The following is a 20,613-nucleotide window of genomic DNA, read 5'->3' as shown; positions in this document are numbered from 1 at the left end:
GATATTTGTCAAAAGTGCATGAATATAATTTGTATCTACTAAAGCCCAAAAAAAGACATACGGTCTCTAAAACATATCTGTAAAAGAGTACTGAGTTTGCCTGTTGGAAATGGCTGATGGAGAAAAACATTCTTTGATTTAAAACATTTTTTTCCCATTAGAATATATTACACCTATAGTCTGTATGGCTACAGTGTGCATATAAACAACTGTTTTGCCCTGCATCAAAAGGTAAGCTGAGACAATAAGTAAAGGCTTTTCTTTTCTATGTTGACTTTTTCTACTTATTTAATTCTCTAAACATGATGCAGATTCTTAAACAGCAAATAATGAGTAGAAGACATTGGGGACCAGAGAAATTGCTAAACTCTTCTGGTCCTTGATGTAGTTAGAAAACAACTATCATTTTTATGTAGGTGTCATTATTAATAACACATACCATGCACACTCATGCTTTACACAAAATTTAATGAGCACAGTTCAGTCTTCAGTGAGGACTTCTAATGCTGCTAAATGTTTTTCTTAATCTTTCTTTAATAGCATGATCAATCCTGCAGCACCATCTGCCTCTGGGCTTAGCAAAGCTCTTACAGAGAAAAGGAAAACAATATTGAATATAGTTCAGAGATGAGCCACAAAGAGCTACAGGCCTGCAAGGTTTGCTAACACTGTGATCCCTTATGTTAGTCTTGTTAAACCTCCATCAGGAGCTAGAAAATGTATATACTGTATGTAAAAGGGTTGTTTATGGCTGACAGGTTCATAGTTACTATGGACCTTCAGCATGATAGAGTCAGTTCAGGTGTTGGAATGGTTATGGGCTGTACTGCAAGAATAATATAGCCAAAGTATAACTGTAGCATTATGAAAATGAATGGTGTTCTTAGGGTCATAGTCAGCATTTTTCTTCCTCAAAACAAGGTGAGTCGACTTAATGCCAAAGAGCTCAATTTTGGTCTCATCTTACCATGGCACTTTCTCCCAGTCCTTTTCCGAATCATTTAGGTATTCATTGGCATAACTGTAAATGTGCCTTCTTGAGGAGGGGGACTCGCTGCGTTTGTAAGAAGAAAAATGCTGACTTTGACTCTAAGAACACCATCCCTACAGTCAAGCACGGAGGTGGAAACATGATGCTTTGGGCTGTTTCTCTGATAAAGGTCGACTTTGCCACATTGAGGCCAATGGACTGGGCCATGTATTGTAAAATCTTAGATGAGAACCTTCTTTCCTCAGCCAGAACACTGAAGATGGGTCGTGAATTGGTCTTCCAGCATGACAATGACCCAAAACATACAGCCAAGGCAACAAAGGAGTGACTCAAGAAGAAGCACATTAAGGTCATAGAGTGGCCTAGTCAGTCTCCAGACCTTAATCCTACAGAAAACGTATGGTGGAAGCTGAAACTTTAAGTTACCAATAGACAGCCAAGAAACCTTAAGGATTTAGAGAAGATCTGTAAAGAACAGTGGACCAAAATTCCTCCTGAGATGTGTGTACACCTGGTCACCAACTACAAGAAACATCTTACCTCTGTGCTTGTCAACAAAGGTTTCTCCACAAAGTACAAAGTCATGTTTTGCTTGGGGATCAAATACTTATTTTACTCACTGAGGTGCAACTTAATTTATAGCATTTGTTTTATGTGTTTTTTTTCTGGATTTTTGGTTGATATTCTGTCTATCATTAAAAATACGCCTTTGATAAAAATTATAGACCCTTCATTTCTTTGTAAGTGGGCAAACTTACAAAATCTGCAGGGGGTCGAATCATTATTTTCCCCTCTGTATACCTACCATTAGGGTGATAACCCTAACGAAGATAATTGAGTAAGCAATACAAATCTGACAAAGATTTAAATCCTTTTTCAACTTTGTCAAAAGATAAAGGCAAATTTCACTTCAATATTGGCTAAATGTAAGATTTGGCTTATTGTTTATGCAGAAGAAATAACACTGTCTGCCGCATAGTAGGCTTGTGGCCTTGTATTTAGAGCTGTCTGTGATAAAGTCTGCTCAAGGATGAAAATATTCCCCGAAACCACTGGAAAGTCACTGGTGTTTCTCAAATATTTTCCATGAAGGCCCAAAGAATGATAAATCTTTTTATCATGAGGAATGTCTTAGTAACATGATAGTAGAGTTTATGTTGGTGGTTCCTTTGTTTATGAAGGGTTACTGAAGATCTGCATAGTAGGGAATGACTTCAGTTCTTGTTGCTTCCTAGTTCTGAATAGCCAGAGCAATAGGGCTTTGGATGTTTGTAATCCATACCTGATGTCTGGTGGGTTATAACAGTGTTCCTCAAATTTTTTCAGCCAAGGCACCTTTTTAAAATAACTACCCCATTCTAAAATTATTAGTGAACATACAAAATATAACAAATACATAAAGTAAACTGGTAAACCAGTAAAGAAAAGCAAGGTCAGGCAAGGGGGCAGGATGGAAGAAGGACAGGGCAGGTACAGGAGATGTAGATCAGATGGTAAAGGGATGTGCACACTGGCATACACTGAGGCCTTAGCTGATTCTAGATGTGGGGTTAGATAGCCTTCCAACAACTAGCGCCAGATAGCGACTAATTGCATTTTTCTGCTGGCTGCTGGGAGGCCGCTCATGGATGCTGAAATTACCCCAATCTAGCCCAGGGACAACAGTGCTACCTGTTCATGCTTTTCTGCATGCTCCTGCCAATAGACCAGTACTAAATAGAAAGTTAAATGCACTTTGAAAAGAAGACTGTGTTATTATTTCTATTACAGAAACCAAAATGTTGAAATGTGTAATTGTATAATAATAAGCACTATGTCTATGATGAAGCTCGCACCCAATGAATGAACAGGGTGTCATGTGCTATAGGTGTGAACAGGAAAAAAAAGATCTCTGATGAAAATATTTTAACACAAAACATTTATTGTAAAAGGAAACCCCAAATGAAAGACATTTCATGGGCTATTCATAAAGGAGAGGAAACGATGCAATCAGCTCTGTACCTGCATTAATTGATAAGATGCATGATGTGGTGTGGATCCTTTAGTGTCCTTTGGAATGTTTTGTGCACAATACTAAGAGCAGGAAAGTTTTGTTAAGTGACATTGAAAGGTCACGTGACCGGCTGTCCACCATTTTTATTTCCCCTATTCACTAACATAAATAGGACTTTGGTGAAACAAGTATTCTTTATGAAGGTGCTGGGTGTATTTTTTGGGTGTATTTTTTGGGTGTATTTTTTTTTTTTTTTAAAACATGCTTTGGTAAGGCCATACTGTTGCTTTATAAATTGGCCTTAGTGTTTTCTAAAGCTTTGTGTATCATAAACAGTTGCTTTTTGTCACATTAGTTTTTATAACAGTTGTTATGCCTTTTTGTTAGTCTTTTCACATTTCACACACTTCCCGTCTTCCAGATTCCAGAAAGTAACAATGTTAGACAAAACTTGTGCAATGTGTGTTGGCACACCTGCTTGTAGTCTTCTCCAGGGGAGCACATGACATGGTGGTACAAGAGCGGAATTTGGACCTACAACACCAAGGGCTTGAACAATTGCAAGATCAAGGCTTGAACAATTGCTCACCACGTGACGCATGGAGGAGACCCTTTGTCAAGTACGCATGCGTGCGAAACATGTCGTCACGGCAACGTCTCCTCCATGCGTTCCAGGCTGGTTTATGGTTCCGGGTTTGAGACTTCCGTCTTTTGCCTCTGAGTCGCGGTAATGTCACCCGGTGAGCGCCGGTGGGCCCGTCTCAGCTCCCACTTGCATACGGCTCCTCCGACCTGCATTCCATCTACAGAGGTTCGGCCACAGTTCACCCAGTGGACCCGGCAGTCATTACCGATCATCATCGGAATATACCGGTCTGGTACAGCAATAGTTTTTATTGGCTTTATTGTTTTCAATTGTATTTTAACTTTGACATTCTTCAATAAACGGTTTCTTATATCCATCGGCTTGTTTATCAGCATCCTGGTAATACCAATATCCGGACTGCGCTGTTCTCTACTTTTGGTTGCTTGTTGGCTGGTCTTTTTTACAGAAAGCTCCTACACAGAAAGTTTCACACTAGATTACTAGAATGTTCTTGAAGAAATGCACAAGGCAGATTAAAAAAAGAATAGTAATTTCTCTTGTGTTAAGACAATATTTGCCTATGCCAGAGTCAAGCTTTAATATGTTATTTATTTATTTATTTAATATAGGTTCTTATATAGCAGCGCCAATTTAGGCAGTGCTTTACACATATACATTGTACATTCACATCAGTCCCTGCCCTCAAAGAGCTTACAATCTAGGGTCCCTAATTCACATTCATACATACATAGACTAGGGCTAACTGAAACAGGAGCCAATTAACCTACCAGCATGTTTTTGGATTTTAAAGCTTACATATGATTTTAGTGAGCGAGTTTAGCTTTATGTTAAAGTGGTTCTAAAGCCTAAAGCCACTGGCTCCCTCTAATGTCAATCAAAGCCAGTGACTAGGGAGTGGGAGGTTGGGGTCATGTCCCGCTGTCTGTGTCAATGGATGCAGCAGCGGGGCTCGTCAGCGCACATGTGCGAGTGCCCCCATGGGCTTCCTATGGGGACACTGGACAGAGAAGAGGAGCCAGGATTGCCGGCAGTGGACCCGAGAAGAGGAGGTTCGGTCCGCTCTGTTCAATTCTATTGCACAGAGCAGGTAAGTATGACATATTTGTTCATTTTTAAAACATTTTCCTTACCTTTACAATCACTTTAATTAAGAATATAAGGTACCATAGGACCAAAATAAAAGTTATAAGGTGCCTAGGTGAATCCTGCATAAAGATGGTGCTCATGTCATTACAGCGATGAACAAGTTGAAACAATAGTCATCTTTCTCTGCCTGTACTTAGAAGCAAATGTATTTTCTCTTCAAGGTAAGCAGAAGGATTAGCAGTTCAGTACAGCCAGGCACATGTGCCTAATCACTAATATGTTAAACAGATTAACTAACAAGTCATCAGATAAGCAGTAGGGTAGAGTCCTGGGCACTTCAGACCATTGAAGCCAACATCCGACTGTCTTCTCTTTCATCAAGAAATATGTTAGTATGTTATGTATACTGTTTTATAGGCTGTATGTTAGTAGCATAAAACTTAAAGTTTTTATATTACTCATTATTACTAGAAGGGGTTTGGGTAGTTGAATACTAACATACAACAATGTAGTATTTACTGTGATCACTTTATTATAAACAAGTATGAGGAAGTTAATTGTATACACTAGTTCTTGTGCTTTCCAATGAGTGAATAATATTTCAAGGATGCCAGATAAATCTGTTTTGGTATTTCAGGGGCTTTTGTGTGTCACTTGATGTAATTTACTAGAAAAAAAGGATCATGATGATGATTTTGGTTTAAAAAAAAAAATGAATGAATGATTGAATTAAAATGTTAATACAGTGGATTTAAATAATTGTTATCTATCTATCTATCTATCTATCTATCTATCTATCTATCTATCTATCTATCTATCTATCTATCTATCTATCTATCTATCTATCTATCTATCTATCTATCTATCTATCTATCTATCTATCTATCTATCTATCTATCTATCTATCTATATCAATCTATCTATCTATCTATCTATCTATCTATCTATCTATCTATCTATCTATCTATCTATCTATCTATCTATCTATCTATCTATCTATCTATCTATCTATCTATCTATCTATCTATCTATCTATCTATCTGTGGAGATAGTATTTGGAAGTGTTTTATACACTACGTTATATACTGTACCTGTTCCATTTTCAATATTTCCAATACTCTCTTCTCTGGTCCATGTAACAAAAACTGCAACCTACACATTACCCAGTGGATACTCCAATGTCTTTTTAAAATGTTATACAGTGTAAGATTTAATTAGATCCAATGCAAACCCAAGTCAGAGGACACAAGTTTGCAAGGATCAGTATTGAATGACTATTGAATTAACAGATGAATTGATAATCAGTCACAGTGATAAGGCTACTGGATTTAGTGTCAGAAAGCTAATCATAATCACAAGAGGTGCAATGGTGGTAAAAAAGGAAACTGATAGCAATTTTTTCACATCGTGGTAACACTTTACAGTTTTTTATTTAGAAAGTGTTAAAAATGAGTTGCCTTCTAAATGTATATATTCGAAATATTGATATTGTGTTTGGTTTTTTATTTGATATTAGACTAATTACAACATTATATCTAGCAGCTAAATATAACAAAAAAAAAATACTGATTATATAAGCAAATGTACCCCAAACTGTGTAACCTTTTGGACCATGTTTAAATGATTCATAATAAATACAATTGTATTTGTTCTTCAAAATACAGATAAGATTACACTTTAATTGTGTGACCAACTTTAAAGAACTATGGCTAAAATTACATACATCCTGTGATCTGCAACAGTATTAACATAGCATGTAATGTTTTTCAGTTTTTTTCCTTGTAAGGCTGGCCATAGATAAACAATCGATTCCCCTTGGAAAGCTACTGTGTTCTCCCGGCAGGGGGGGCGCAGGGAGCCGTCCCTGCCGAGAGAACAGTAATCAGGAAACAGTCAATATCAGGCCTCAGGAGTGGTGCCCCATCCCTATAATAAAGAAAATGGAGAGATCCCCTAGGTGTGGGAATTTAGCGGCACCTTGTAATGAAAAGTAATATATTGTTTAAAAGAGATCATTTCATTAAATAATTTAAAAAAATTGCTATGTTGCATTTGTAGCAGCATGAACAACAATTTTCACAGCAAAAGACATGGAAATGACAAAAGAGAAACATCATACAATATAGAAAATGATGTCAGTGACCCAACGCGTTCGGGGATGAAAAAGCTCCTTCATCAGGGGTGTAACTGAGGTTGAACAACCTATAGCGATATTGGTGTATAGGTACAATCCATGTCATGGATAAAAACAATGAGAAGACAACAGCCAGAGTTCCAGAGAGGTAAATCAGCACTTTCTGCCCACCAACAATTCTTGATATTATGTTGATCACTAAGAAAAACGATTGAATTGCAGAAGCCACCAGATAAAAGTCCTGGATGCTGTGGTTAAATACGAGAGCAAGCCCAGAGGAAAGCTCCAAGGCGGCAGAAAGGTAGTGGCGTGTGTCTCTGTGATAGCAGCAAGCTGAGAGAACACAGTGAATATTGGTAGTGGCTTTAGCCACTGGCAATGATCCCATGTAAAAGTCCAACATGCTGATTGTACCCAAGTCAAGTGATGGATCGACTTGGGTACAATCAGCCTGCCCATAAATGGTTCAAATCTTTGCTAGTCCCTGCTAAACCAACCCAGATTCGGACGATCTATGGCTGGCTTAACATAGTTTTATTATCTGTTGATCCTGCCATTGCTTCTGTTGATTTTTACTTCAATAGGTTGGCAACCTTGTTCATTCTGCAAATTTGAATGTTTAAAAGCTAACACGTTTTCAGCAGTTGCAGCAACAGCAAAAAAAAAAAAAAAAACAATCAATTAAATAAATACATAAATAAAGAAACCATATGAATTAAAGTGACCTTTGTAAAAAATGTTATTTGTAATATGATTTGTTCAAACCCATATAAGTGTCACTTTTGCTTGACAGCTTGGCCTGCAAAGGTAGAGAAAATTCTAAATAAAAGACTGTGATTTAAAAAAAAAATGAATTCACATACTAGATACTTTCCTTACAGAAATGAACACCCCTACCAGAATACACTTTTTGTCACTATACTGGGTCTTTAAAGGATAACTATACTTTTGAACCCATGTGTTCTTTTAATATAGCCAGAGATACAAAGAAATCCAGAAAATATAACCTTTTACCTCTGCCCATAATTTGAGCTGCCGTTACAGGCACAGGCCAGTGTAAACATTTTATTGTTTACTTCCAGTCTTCCTGCAGATCAGGACTGAGAACAACAAGGAGGAATCTGCTCCAAAACCTTATTTGACTCAAAGATTAGCTGCATTTAGGTATGCCCTGCCCATCCTCCTCTCCCATGTGGTTCAGTCCAGCCAACTGTGGAAAGCAGAATGCAAGGCAATTTTTAGGATCATTAAAGGCTCAAAATATCTCAGGGCACTATTTATTAGTCAAATGGTACTGTTCAAAGTACATGGTAAATCGTGAACATGAATATTGCTTTAAAGCCCAGAATCAGGAAAATGTCAAATTATACGTTGAAATGGGGCTGAGCCGGCATTGCAAGGGTTAATTGCTCAATTCGTCTAGAGGAGAGGAGAAGCACTTTTCACTCACCTGATCCTCCACTCCTCCAGCAGATGGCACACCACCGTGTTCTGGTAGTGGATAATTCCTTGACATCATCAAGTGCCATGCAGAGCTATGGACCCCATGTTGGTCCTGATGATTTTCAGTTCCTAGACCTCTGGAGTATGGGCGAGAAGAAACTGTGGAGACCAGTCTAGCAGCAGGGAGGATTGGAGGATTAGATAAGTAAATCTTCCTTTTTTGTTCCCCCCGACGTCAACTAGCAATGAACCCTCACATTGCGGGCACAGCCCCACTGCAAGGGATAGTTTTGCAGTTGTCTGAAGTTGGGTTTTAAAGAACCAGCATTCACATAACATTATTTTCCACTTCTTTGGAAACTGGATGTATTTAGTGGTAGGAGTCCTCCATTACAGGTTAGATAAATAATCTGCAGATCTATATCTCAATTGGATATGGATTTGAATTTTTTTATTTTTCATAGCGTGTAGGAAGTAGGTGCCAAGAATACTGACCCAATGACTTAACTGTGAACCTTTTAATTTTGAGCTTATATGGTTGATATTTCTCAAAATACATTTTGGTACTGTTGTTTTTTATCATGGTTGTAAGTCTTGATTCATTAATACTAGTATATTAAAAAAGAATAGCGCACACATGCAAAAGAAATTGCTACCAAATTTGAAGACAATCCATAAATAAAAATGGGGATTTGGTCCCACCATATGGCCGTATAGTGCTCAAGCCCACCACTACGTCAAAGTACCCCATTATCAGTGGGTCCTACACTATCCATGAAAAAGAGATGAATCCAGCCTTTCCAACCCTTGGAGACAATACTCCTTGCTGTGAAAGATGTGCAAATGCACTACAGGGGACTCCTCCTATATCCACTTGATAGTGAACACTGATGGAGCACAGGTGTGTGTGGGGGGTGGGGTGGGTTGCTCAACCTCGGTAGTCTGGTCAGACCGAATACATAATAAACAAGCAAAAAATTTGGGGGAGCATACCCATGTATTTCTAAAGCTGGTGCAGCTATAAACCAAAAGACATGTATATTAAAAAAGAATAGCGCACAAATGCAAAAGAAATTGCTACCTAATTTGAAGACAATCCATAAATAAAAATGGGGATTTGGTCCCACCATATGGCCATATAGTGCTCAAGCCCACCACTTTTAATATACATGTCTTTTGGTTTATAGCTGCACCAGCTTTAGAAATACATGGGTATGCTCCCCCAAATTTTTTGCTTGTTTATTATGTATTCGGTCTGACCAGACTACCGAGGTTGAGCAACCCACCCCACCCCCCACACACACCTGTGCTCCATCAGTGTTCACTATCAAGTGGATATAGGAGGAGTCCCCTGTAGTGCATTTGCACATCTTTCCCAGCAAGGAGTATTGTCTCCAAGGGTTGGAAAGGCTGGATTCATCTCTTTTTCATGGATAGTGTAGGACCCACTGATAATGGGGTACTTTGACGTAGTGGTGGGCTTGAGCACTATATGGCCATATGGTGGAACCAAATCCCCATTTTTATTTATGGATTGTCTTCAAATTTGGTAGCAATTTCTTTTGCATGTGTGCGCTATTCTTTTTTTAATATTAATACTGGTACCTGGTGGCAACTGTAATATGATTTCTAGGTATAGCGATAACTACTTGGTAAAGGTTTTTAGTTAATTTGATTATTTGTGCAATTAAATGTATTTATGTTTAATCGCCATGCGTTCTGAAGAATGTTTACTAAGATTGTTTGCTTTCAGCCACTAGAGTGGAGTAGGTCTTCAGTAATATGGCCGCTACTTATTTATTGATTGTTGTGTGGTTCAGGCTAGTGAGACGAATGATTGTGGCAGCACCTGCTGCCCTCTGGTGGTTGAAGCTTATATAAGGAAGTGTGAGTACTGCTATCCCCACTACCTCCTGGAAGAAGTCTGTTAAGAGGAAACATATGTCACAAGGCACAGGAAATAGCGGTGACGTCAGCACACCCGTGGGTGTAAGACAGATTGTGTCTATTTCAATGCTTGTTTTTATCCTCGCTGCTGTAAGTAGATTTTAAATAAACCCTCTTTGATTTTACTGGATGTTGCACAATGAGCTTCTTTTCTCATTGTTATGTGGAATCATCCGGTCTGAGACTGTCCTGGATGAGCCTGTTAGGTCCTTCCCAGAATTTGCTATCTTCAAGGACGATTGGAGAAGGGAAAGCTAGCCCAAACCTAAAGTGAGATGTGAAGCTCACTAAGGCGGTTAATGACCTTGATAGGTCTAAAATTCTGGTAAGAGGCTATGTGTGTTTGAACTGGAAGAGAAGCACTCGGTGTTAATTCACCGAAGTTGAAATAAGAGCCATCTTGCACTGTGTGGATCACCATCTAATGGACTTATGTTTTTTAGACTAAATTTTTATAGGAATAACACTTTTTTCTTATCTTGTGCACTATCTTCTTGCGTTCACACTACATGATTATATTTGTTTTGTGGCATTTGAATTAATGTTATAGTTATTGGTTTATACAACATTTATACATGTTTGAGTTGTGCATTATATACATATGGCAGCGCAACACTGTTAAATTTCAATTCACATATCACTCAGTAAAATTATATTATTCTCCGCCATCTTTATGAAAAAACACTCTTGCCCACTGGCATGATTATATTTCCAAGATAGCTTTATTGTTTTAAAGAGACAGTATAAGCATACAGGTTATGGTGAGTAGGGTCTAAGGCCTCATGCACACAGGGCATTTTTACTGCTGCTTTTAAGAGCGTCTGTTTTTTTTTTTTTTTGCAGCCTAAAAAGGCCCCTCCATGTTATTCTATGGCCTCATGCACACACAGGCTTTTAGGAGCTGTAAGTGGCATAGGTGATTTTAAGCTGTAAAAAAAACCCATGGCCAGTGCGTTTTGGAGCAGCAGAGTTAAGCAGTAAAAATGGCTGATGCTACTAAAGGCTGCTTAACGCCGCATACAGAGTTAGGCCATGCCAGACGTTTTTAAGCTGTAGTAGTTGTATTTGAGGTTGGAAAATAGAAGAGGGCAGAAAAAGGCTGCTAAACACTAATGCTGCTAAACGTGGCTAAAACATGCATTAACGCCAATACAAAACGCTTCTAAAAGCACGTTTTTACAGCTGCTTTTTTCCTGGCGTCAGAACCGGCTTTTCAGCCCATTTTTTCAAACGCCCTGTGTGCATGAGGCCTAACAGAACCAAAAAGCCCTGAAAGCCTGATGTGTTGCATAGCCCAGTAAATTCTACTTAATACAGTAGCATACCTCCCAACTTTTTGAGATGGTAATGAGGCACACCTATTAGCAAAAGCATGTTGGCATAGTACACACTTCATGCCACGCCCCTTAAAGAAGAATAATACCAAAAAAAAAAAAAGATAAATGAAACCCCCAAATGCTTTTTTTACCACTACTATTCCTTTACAGTATATTGGCTTTTGAAATTTACAAATGCAGCAATTTAGAAATTGGATGAAAGGTTTAGCACTGGGAAACACTTTTTGAAAGATAAAAAGTGCATTTTATATACAACTGTATAGATCAGACCAAAATGAGGGACAAATGAAGAGGAAAGAGGGACACAGGGACTTTGTTGCAAATCAGGGACAGTCCTTCGAAATCAGGGACAGTTGGGAGCTATGCAGTAGGTATTTACATGGCTCATTCCATCACATATCCCAAAAATACAAGAATATCTTCTGTCTCGAGAAGGCTTTACTGTGCTAGGCACTGATTTGGTTGGAGGGCCATTTCATTTGTTTAGTCCCTTCTTACCATAACATGTCTGGTTGCATTTGGGTTTATTTACTAGAGCTAGCGAGGGCAAGATTAGTCACATTTCTGCAAAAAAAAAAAAAACAATCAGGTTCCAGGTTTTATTGCTAAGACTTAAATAAACAAGCTGAGGTTAGAAGCTGATTGCTTTCTTTGCAGAATTGTGACCAGTTTGCCCTTTAATAAATAAACCCCATTGTCTTATTGGATCCCAATTAAACTTTCACAATTCCACAAAAAAACTGAAACACTTTTATACAGTTTGGAATAAATAACTTCATATTATTAGACAATATTTTCACTGTGCACTAGCGGATGTGCATTTTGGCTCTTTCGGGTGTAAAGGAATGCTTTGTATGATTCCGCCCAATGTCCTAAAATGAAGAATAATCCTCTTATTTTTGGGATATGTGATGGAATGAGACAAGCCAATGCCTTCTGTTTTCAGAAGGCTGTGCTATGCACTGATTGTATTGTTCTAAAAAAAAAAAAAATCAGAGATCTACAGATTAGCCACTAGAGGAAACAATGTATTCCACTGCAACCAATACACACTATACAGTATAAATTATACATTATATAGTAAAAAAAAACTGTATAATATGCAGCAGTTTATGTATTTGACTAAAATGAAACTTCCCAGGCCAGTCCAAGGTCACTTTAAGTCTGACATTTGTCATGTAGGACCAGAGATGTATAGTAACAAAGAAGAACTACTTCACTACTGTACTTAAGTACCGAAAGGCGGTATCTGTACTTTCCTAGAGTATAATTTTTTTCTCCTACTTCCACTTTTACTTCACTACATTTTTTCGATGATTTCAATACTTCTACTCCAATTTTTTTTTTGTGCTGCATAGTTACTCGTTACAATTATAAAAATTACCACTGCCAGAACAGTAGATGGCAGGTTTCATGAAGCTCAAAAAAATGTGTATAATGTCATGTGTACTTTTGACTTCTTTTGACTTCTTTCTTTAATAACTTTAACTTTAATAACTTTAACTTTAATAAACTTTTGACTTCTTTCTTTAATAACTACATAACACAGTACTTGTACTTTTACTTTCAGTACTTGAGTAGCACATTTTTTTTAAAAACTTCTGGTACTTTTACTTTCAGTACTTGAGTAGCAACATTTTAAAAAAAAACTACTTGCAATACTTAAGTACAAAAAATGTTGAATACTTTAGTACTTCTACTCAAGTCACTTTTTGATCGAGCACTTTTATTCAAGTATGGGTTTCGAGTACTTTATACAACTCTGTGTAGGACTAATGATACAAACAGGAATACTTTACTGTGAATGCCTGAAACAAGCAGCTACTGTATGGGATAATAATTGACTAAAGAAAATGTACAGAATAATTTGCAGTAGTAATAAATCAAACTTAAATTGAAAAATAACAGTAATAGTAATAAAGGCTATAATAAAACAACAAACATAATAATATAATATATGATAATATGAATAATGAATTGGCCAAGGTTTTTTTTTCTTACACAGAATGTATTCTGCTTTTCTAGGAGGCAAATAACATACATATTTGGACTAACAACATTTCTGCTCTGTTTGAAACCCCATCAAACTGCACCGGTGTCCCCAGCATTAGAAGATGGTGCCCTAGGCAAGAAGCTGAAAGGTAATTTTTATCACAAATCCATACTGTGTTGTATATCATTCCACAGAAAACAGAGCTAAAGCAATGTTTCTCTATCAAGGCAACTGGATTTTTTTTTAACACAAAACAGAAGCCTGGAGGCAGGAAAAAAAGGTCTTAATGCATATATTATTCTAAACTGGAGAAATATAACGTAAAATAGTGTTAAACATACAGTACAATACAAACCGGTTATGTTTTTGCAAATCCTTATAACAAATGCTTTATTTTACTTTCCTTGCTGTTAATGTTTCTGATGGAAATATCAGATGTTCTTGACAGAACTGAGTAACATAATAAAGATTCTAAAAAGAATATAAGGCCGGTGCCTATAGGTGTCAGTATGCTTTTATCACTGGTAGAGCACCCAGGGACTACAAAAACTTGGGAAGCTATATTTGTATGCAGAAACATGCTTCCATTGTCACGGACTCTGGCCCACCCTCTCTGACTCCTGCAGTGCTAAAGCTTAGTATTACATTAGTATTGCATTAGTATTGCATTAGTATTGAATTAGTATTAGTAATCAGTATTAGTATTAGAATTAGTCAAATTTTGGGCACCTAGTATGCACAAGTCAAGTTTTGGGCATCATCGACCAGTTCAATAGAAACCGCCCGATATTCGACCCGTGTGTACTGCAGCCGGTCTGACAGAAGTTGCCCATTCAGATGGCTTCTGTCAGTGGGGCATGACCGAAAAAGATCTGCTGACCAGGGTGTTTTGGTGGGGGGGTGTTGTAGAATTTCATATTAACCCATGTATTCCATATTATTCTGCATATGTTATTAATATAATTATTATTATTATTATCATAGTGGTAGTGGAATTATCATCAATATTATTATTAATCAATATTAAAGTAATAGTTATTAGTCTTTAGTAATGTATACTATAATATTTCATAATTTAGAAAGCTATATCTAAAAGTTGAACTCTAGATGACCTCTCTGCTTCATATTGGTATTTTTTATAAGACGGTCACAAGTTTACTGGGTGAAAGTTTACTAGTATAAAGGTCAGACCGTTTCAGCCCCCGTTCACACTGGGGCGACCTGTCAGGCGACCTGGTCGCCTGACAGGTCGCCGTAGGTCGCCTTCCATAGAGAAGCTGCGGACCCGTTCTAATAGGAGCGACACAAGTTGCTCCGACTTAGAAAAAGGGTCCGGAGCTTCTTTGGGGCGACCCGGAGCAACCTGCATAGACTTCAATGTTATGAAGTCCGTGCCGGCCGCTCCGAGGTCGCGGGGCGAGCAGCGCGCCGCGACCTATGAGGTCGCCCGGCAAAGTAGCGTCGCCCCAGTGTGAACGGGGCCTCAGACATCGGTGTCTAAAACTGCAGATGTCCATTATTTATTTATTTTTTTTAAATAGAAAATAAGTTTATTTGTGCTGCAAAAATACAATACAAAATACAAAAACTCATTAACACATGAGTTACACACTTGTGAAACACTTAAAGTGAAATAAGTGAAACGAGATATACCTTCACCGTACAAAAGAAGAGGTACAATGATGCAATGTTATAAATATCTCACTCAGCAGCACCCTACCCTGGTGATATATCAATTACATCCTGTCACTATTGAGCAATATCCAAACAATCATATCCATACCCCGGCCTCACCGCCTCCCCCCATCCCCCAAAGACTTCAGAAAAAATAAAATCACAAAAAATGTATACATTAAATGTACGAGTACTCTCTAACCACCGACTCCAAATTTTATCAAATTTCTTGGGACACCCCCTGTGTTTATAAATCAATCGTTTATAATGAAGAGCAGAATTTATTTCCGTGATCCAGTCCTGAAGAGTAGGGACTGATTCACGCATCCACTGTCTGGCTATAAGTTTGCGAGCGCTAAAAATAGATTCCTGAAGAAAAATGGTATAAAATTTATCAATGTCACAGTCAAGGAACAAACCTAACACACAGGGCAAAACATTCAACTGTAAGGGGGAGCCCATATGATCGTGCAAAAACCTAATAACCTGTGTCCAGTAAGCCTGAATATCCGGGCAAGACCAAATGAGATGTATAAACGTACCGGGTTGCAGGGGGCAACGAGGGCAGGAGGAGTTATATGACCGCCTATATTTCGATATTCTAAGCGGAGTAAGATAAGCTCTATGCAAGATGTACAGCTAAATCACACGCTCTGAAAGTTTGGGCGAAGACAACCTAGGGCCCACCAAGATATCGTCCCAATCCATCTCATCCAGGGGACCCGTATCCACAGCCCAACGAGCCTGTATCCGGGTCACCTGGCGATCATCCTCAACACCACGCAATTCAATGTATAAGGATGAGATAACACCCTCATGCGTGTCGCCCAACAGCACCTCAAGCAGAGGGATATCTTGTAAAACGGGAAATTGTGTCAAGAATTGTGCATGTAATGCGTGACGCAACTGTGCATATCGAAGAAACATATGCGGAGGGAGATCATACTCAGCTTTAAGTAATTGAAAGGAACGAACGCCTGAATCACAAAGCACCTGGCCCAGATACAGTATGCCCCTAGTTGCCCACAACTGACAATCCCGGATAGATAGAAGCTCTCGCAGGCCTGAGTTATGCCATAAGGGGGTCCTGGTGTTTATCTGAGGGTAATTTAACTTTTTTGCCGCTATCGCCCAAATCTTCCGGTGATGGAACAACAAATTATTCATCACCATCGTTCGAGGCGAAGGACCACATTTTCGTAAAAGTACCTGCATAGGGGTGTAAACAGCTTGAGGAAATCCATGACAAACTAAGGTTTGGTATCTAGTAGCCTCCAATTTATTAAAATAAAAAAAATGGGAAAGTTGCGACGCAAGGTAATATGATTGAAAATCTGGTATAGCCACACCCCCCTTATACGTAGGGTTTTTAAGTGACACCCATGTTAACTTATGGTGCTCAGGTCCCCTAACAAAGGAATTCAGGATACGGTCAATAATTTTAAATAATTTCAGTGGGCTTGGGACAGGGGAGTGCCAAAAGGCATAAAGAAATTTTGGTAATAAAATAATTTTAATAAGATTCACCCTACCCATTAATCCCAATGGCAACCTAGCCCATGTTTGAGTACGTTGTTTAAGCATATCAATTAGAGGTTCAATATTGTCCCGCACATAGTCTATAGGAAATTTGGTAATCGTAACCCCAGGATTCCCGAATCGCCGCAACTCGCTGCAAAGGGAGGGAAGCAGAAACTTTTGAGGGTGGGGATGGGTCCAGTGGTAATATTTGAGATTTAGACCAGTTGATACGTAGACCTGAATGGGATCCAAACTGTTCTATTATACGCAATGCGGAGCATAAAGAGTCATCCGTGTCTTCCAAATATAGGAGCATATCGTCCGCGTAAAGACCGATCTTCTCAGTCAGGTCCAAATGACACAATCCATGGACATCAGGGTGACACCGAAGCTGGGAAGCCAAAGGCTCCATAGCCAACGCATAAAGCAAGGGTGATAAAGGGCAGCCCTGTCTGGTACCTCGGCCTAAAAGGAAAGAATCTGATGTCCATCCATTGACCGATATCCTGGCTACAGGTTTATAATATAGTACTTGGACCCATCTAATAAATTCTGGACCAAATCCAAAAGCACGCAGGCATTCTCATAGATAACTCCACTCAACTGAGTCAAAGGCCTTGGCGACGTCTAGCGTCACCAAGGCTCTAGTACCCACCCCATCATGAACAGCCTGCAGATTCATATATAAACGGCGAATATTCATTGCAGTATTTTTGCCTGGCATAAAGCCAGTTTGATCAGAGTGTATCAAGGAAAGTATGGCCTTATTTAGGCGAAGCGCCAACAATTTAGCTAAAATTTTAATATCCGCCTGTAGTAGGGAGATGGGACGGTAGGATTCTGGATATAAAGGGTCTTTACCAGGTTTTGGCAGAATAATAATATTGGCTTCTCTCATAGAGTATGGCAGACGGCCAATGTCATGAACATGGGTATAAAGAGAAAGGAGCGCCGGGGATAAGGATTCAGAAAAAGTTGCATAAAAATCGAGGGGTAAACCGTCGGAACCGGGGGCTTTACCCATGGCCAAAGAGGCAATGGCAGTGGCAATTTCATCCACTGATAAAGGAGCATCCAATTCCGCTCGCTGGGCATCGGATAACTGGGGCAAGGATATACTGTGAAAAAATTCTCGGGTGTCCTGGGTGGCAACTGACGACTGAGAAGTATATAATTGAGCATAAAAAGAACGAAACGCAGCAGCCACCTGCGGCGGTTCAGAAATAAGAGTCCCATCAGAGTCCCTAAGCTGAACCACAACCAGAGGTTTAGTATCCAGATGGGCTAGATATGCCAAAAGTCTACCTGCCCGCTCTCCCTGTTCAAAAACCCTTTGTTTACTAAAAAACAACTTCTGTTTAGCTTTCTCATATAACATCTGGTCTACTAATCTTGTCTGAGTTTTCAATGCAGAAACATTACCAGGTGACGGGTCAACTGAACAAATATTAGTCAGGGAAGTCAAATGTGCTTGTGCAGCAGCCAGAGCAATACCCGAGGACCGCTTGAATCGATTGATTCGGCGGGCCAGAGTATCCCGAGCATGAAGTTTAAAAGCTTCACACACCATCCCCGCGGCCGCTGAGCCAACGTTAATGGAAAAAAAATAAGACCACTTCCCAGACCCTCCTGGTCCTCTATAGCAGTAAGCCAAAAAGGATGGAGACGCCAAGGGCGAGGGATCGCCTGGGGTGCTATACAAAAAGAGGACCAACAGGGTGCATGATCAGACAGGGAGCGGGGCTCAAATCCCGAATCCCGGAGCGTAGGAAGTAAGGAGTTTTAGACTATAATAAAATCTATACGTGACATCGTGGAGTGGGTGGCTGAGAAGCACGAGTACAGGCGTAAATGGGGTCCATTAATTTATTTATTTTTATTTTTTATGGTAATTACATTGACGTATGTTTTGACAACCAATCATATTGTACCGCATGTAATTTTATGCTCAAAAATTGTCATAAAAAGGCTTGCGTGCCTTTCATTCTTTGAACAAATTATGAATTTGTTCCCAGCTGCAGATGTTATTAAACCTCCCTTCTTTTTTGGAAATGTATTGCCTGGTCTTTTGTTACTTTTCTACATCAGGGGCCATCCCCTGTTAGAACACAAAAGCACAGCAGGGGAGGTCACTGTACTAACATCGGGTTGATAGTACAGCGGCTCCTCTAGAGCTGTCAGCTTTTTTTTCATTCAGCCCTGCTGGGTTGAACAAAAAAAAAAACTGCTAGTGTGTACTAAGCTTTAGGCCAGCTTCACACTGTTGTCCCCTGCATGTTGCATCTTTGGTGCGCTTTGAGAAAACATGCCAAAAATGCGCCACCTTATAAAAAGTCTATGGGACTCAAGAAAACCGCGGGTACACCTGAGCTGTGAGTAAACCTTAGGGCAGCATTGTGAAACTGGCCTAAAGGTTAAAGAGTCCATCACAATGGTAGGTCAATAGTAAGGCTCCAAAAGGTGGGTTGAGGTAAGATACGGCCAGTGACCACCACGTAGGCACCTCAGGTTTCAGGTGTAGCTGGGTGCCATATAAGCAATAAAAAGTTGGCTTGCAAGCATGTGAAGGTGAATGCTATTCAGAGTGTAAGTTTTTGGGGCCCACAGGTTTACTTTCAGTTATATACAACATAAAGAATTACTCATCACTTGTTCAAATCTATGGGCACATACTTTCTGTATGTACATTCATAACAAGTGCTGTTTTGTTATACAATTTTCTTATTCAATTTCCTTTAGATTTACCTTCAACTATGTGTCGTACAAGGGCCTGCCTGATTGCATACAAATTGAAAGTGTTTAGGTTTGACCTCATATTGCATGGTTTTGGTAAATCTAAAGGAAAATTGTACAAGAGAAATGTATAATGTATGGCCTGCCTTAGTGTGTGTTTTCAGCATGCATTGGTTGTGTTCATTTTAAAGATTTTATTATACAGTTAAAGTACTTAACAAGCACAAGCTATTGTTAACAAGCTATTATCAGTTATCATTGAGTTGGTCTCCTGTAATACATGTTACACATACTTTTCTGAGGGAATGTTTTTTTTCACCAGATTGATGTCCTGCACAATATTAATTTTCTTTTGGCTGTCACTGAATTTACCTGCAGTAAAAAAAAAAGCATGTATTACATGACAGGTAAATTAAGCTGTCATCAAGCACCAATGGAAAGGGCAATTCTAGATCAGGACTTCATAAGTGTCTGGTAGCTTTTTATAATGTACAAATGATAACGTGCAACCAAATCCTTGAAATACTACAACACTGATAATCACAAATGTGAGTCAAAAACTTATCTAAACACAACATTGTTTTACCAGTAGTTCCGTCAGGATTAGAACCACTAAGTAGTAGGGACAAGAATTTGCAAATGTTTATAGCTGTTTTATATCATTTTTGGAGTATTATATTACACGTTTCCTTCTTGCGTTTATTCACTAAGTTTTATGATTTTTAAACTGCATCTATTTTAACTAGCAATAATTTTCTTAACGCAAAGTCAGCAATTTGCTCACTCACCTACCAGTGCTGAGTGATTCTGGAGTCTTCTGTTCCTACAATCCTCCAAGAGGAGGAGAGGGAATGTGCTCTATATAAAACTTACTCGCATCTCTAGTTTTTCCATTCACTCTTTTTCCCATTAGCAAATTCAATTTAGGTGAAGAAATGATTGGATTGCTACCTTAGTATTTCTTTTTAGACTCAACATTCTTGTTCACTTGTTTTGGAATCTAATTTTGGTGACAATCATTGCACTGATCACATCACTTGCCGAAGGTGCCCTTGTCACAAATGTTATATTATGGTATGTGGGCATTGTGACAGTTTAGTAACTTACAACACTTCTATAAAATTTTATCAACAGCGTGGATTAGTTAAATATGG

General features: G+C 38.8%; 1 protein-coding gene across 1 annotated transcript in view; it reads left to right on the top strand.

The window, feature by feature from the left end:
• Positions 1–6,915: 6,915 nt before the first annotated feature.
• CLUL1 (clusterin like 1) overlaps positions 6,916–20,613 on the top strand; it is a gene marked incomplete at its 5' end in the record, with an annotated part of 44,078 nt that continues 30,380 nt past the window's right edge. The window contains 2 exons of the mRNA XM_082257661.1: positions 6,916–6,959; positions 13,564–13,679. Coding sequence (XP_082113787.1) covers positions 6,916–6,959; positions 13,564–13,679 — 160 coding nt within the window. The remainder of the gene's footprint in view (positions 6,960–13,563; positions 13,680–20,613) is intronic.

The sequence above is a fragment of the Pelophylax lessonae genome (assembly GCF_965119305.1).
Source record: "Pelophylax lessonae genome assembly, chromosome: 5".
In the NCBI taxonomy this organism is placed as follows: Eukaryota; Metazoa; Chordata; class Amphibia; order Anura; family Ranidae; genus Pelophylax; species Pelophylax lessonae.
This window is presented reverse-complemented; position numbering and strand designations above follow the sequence as displayed.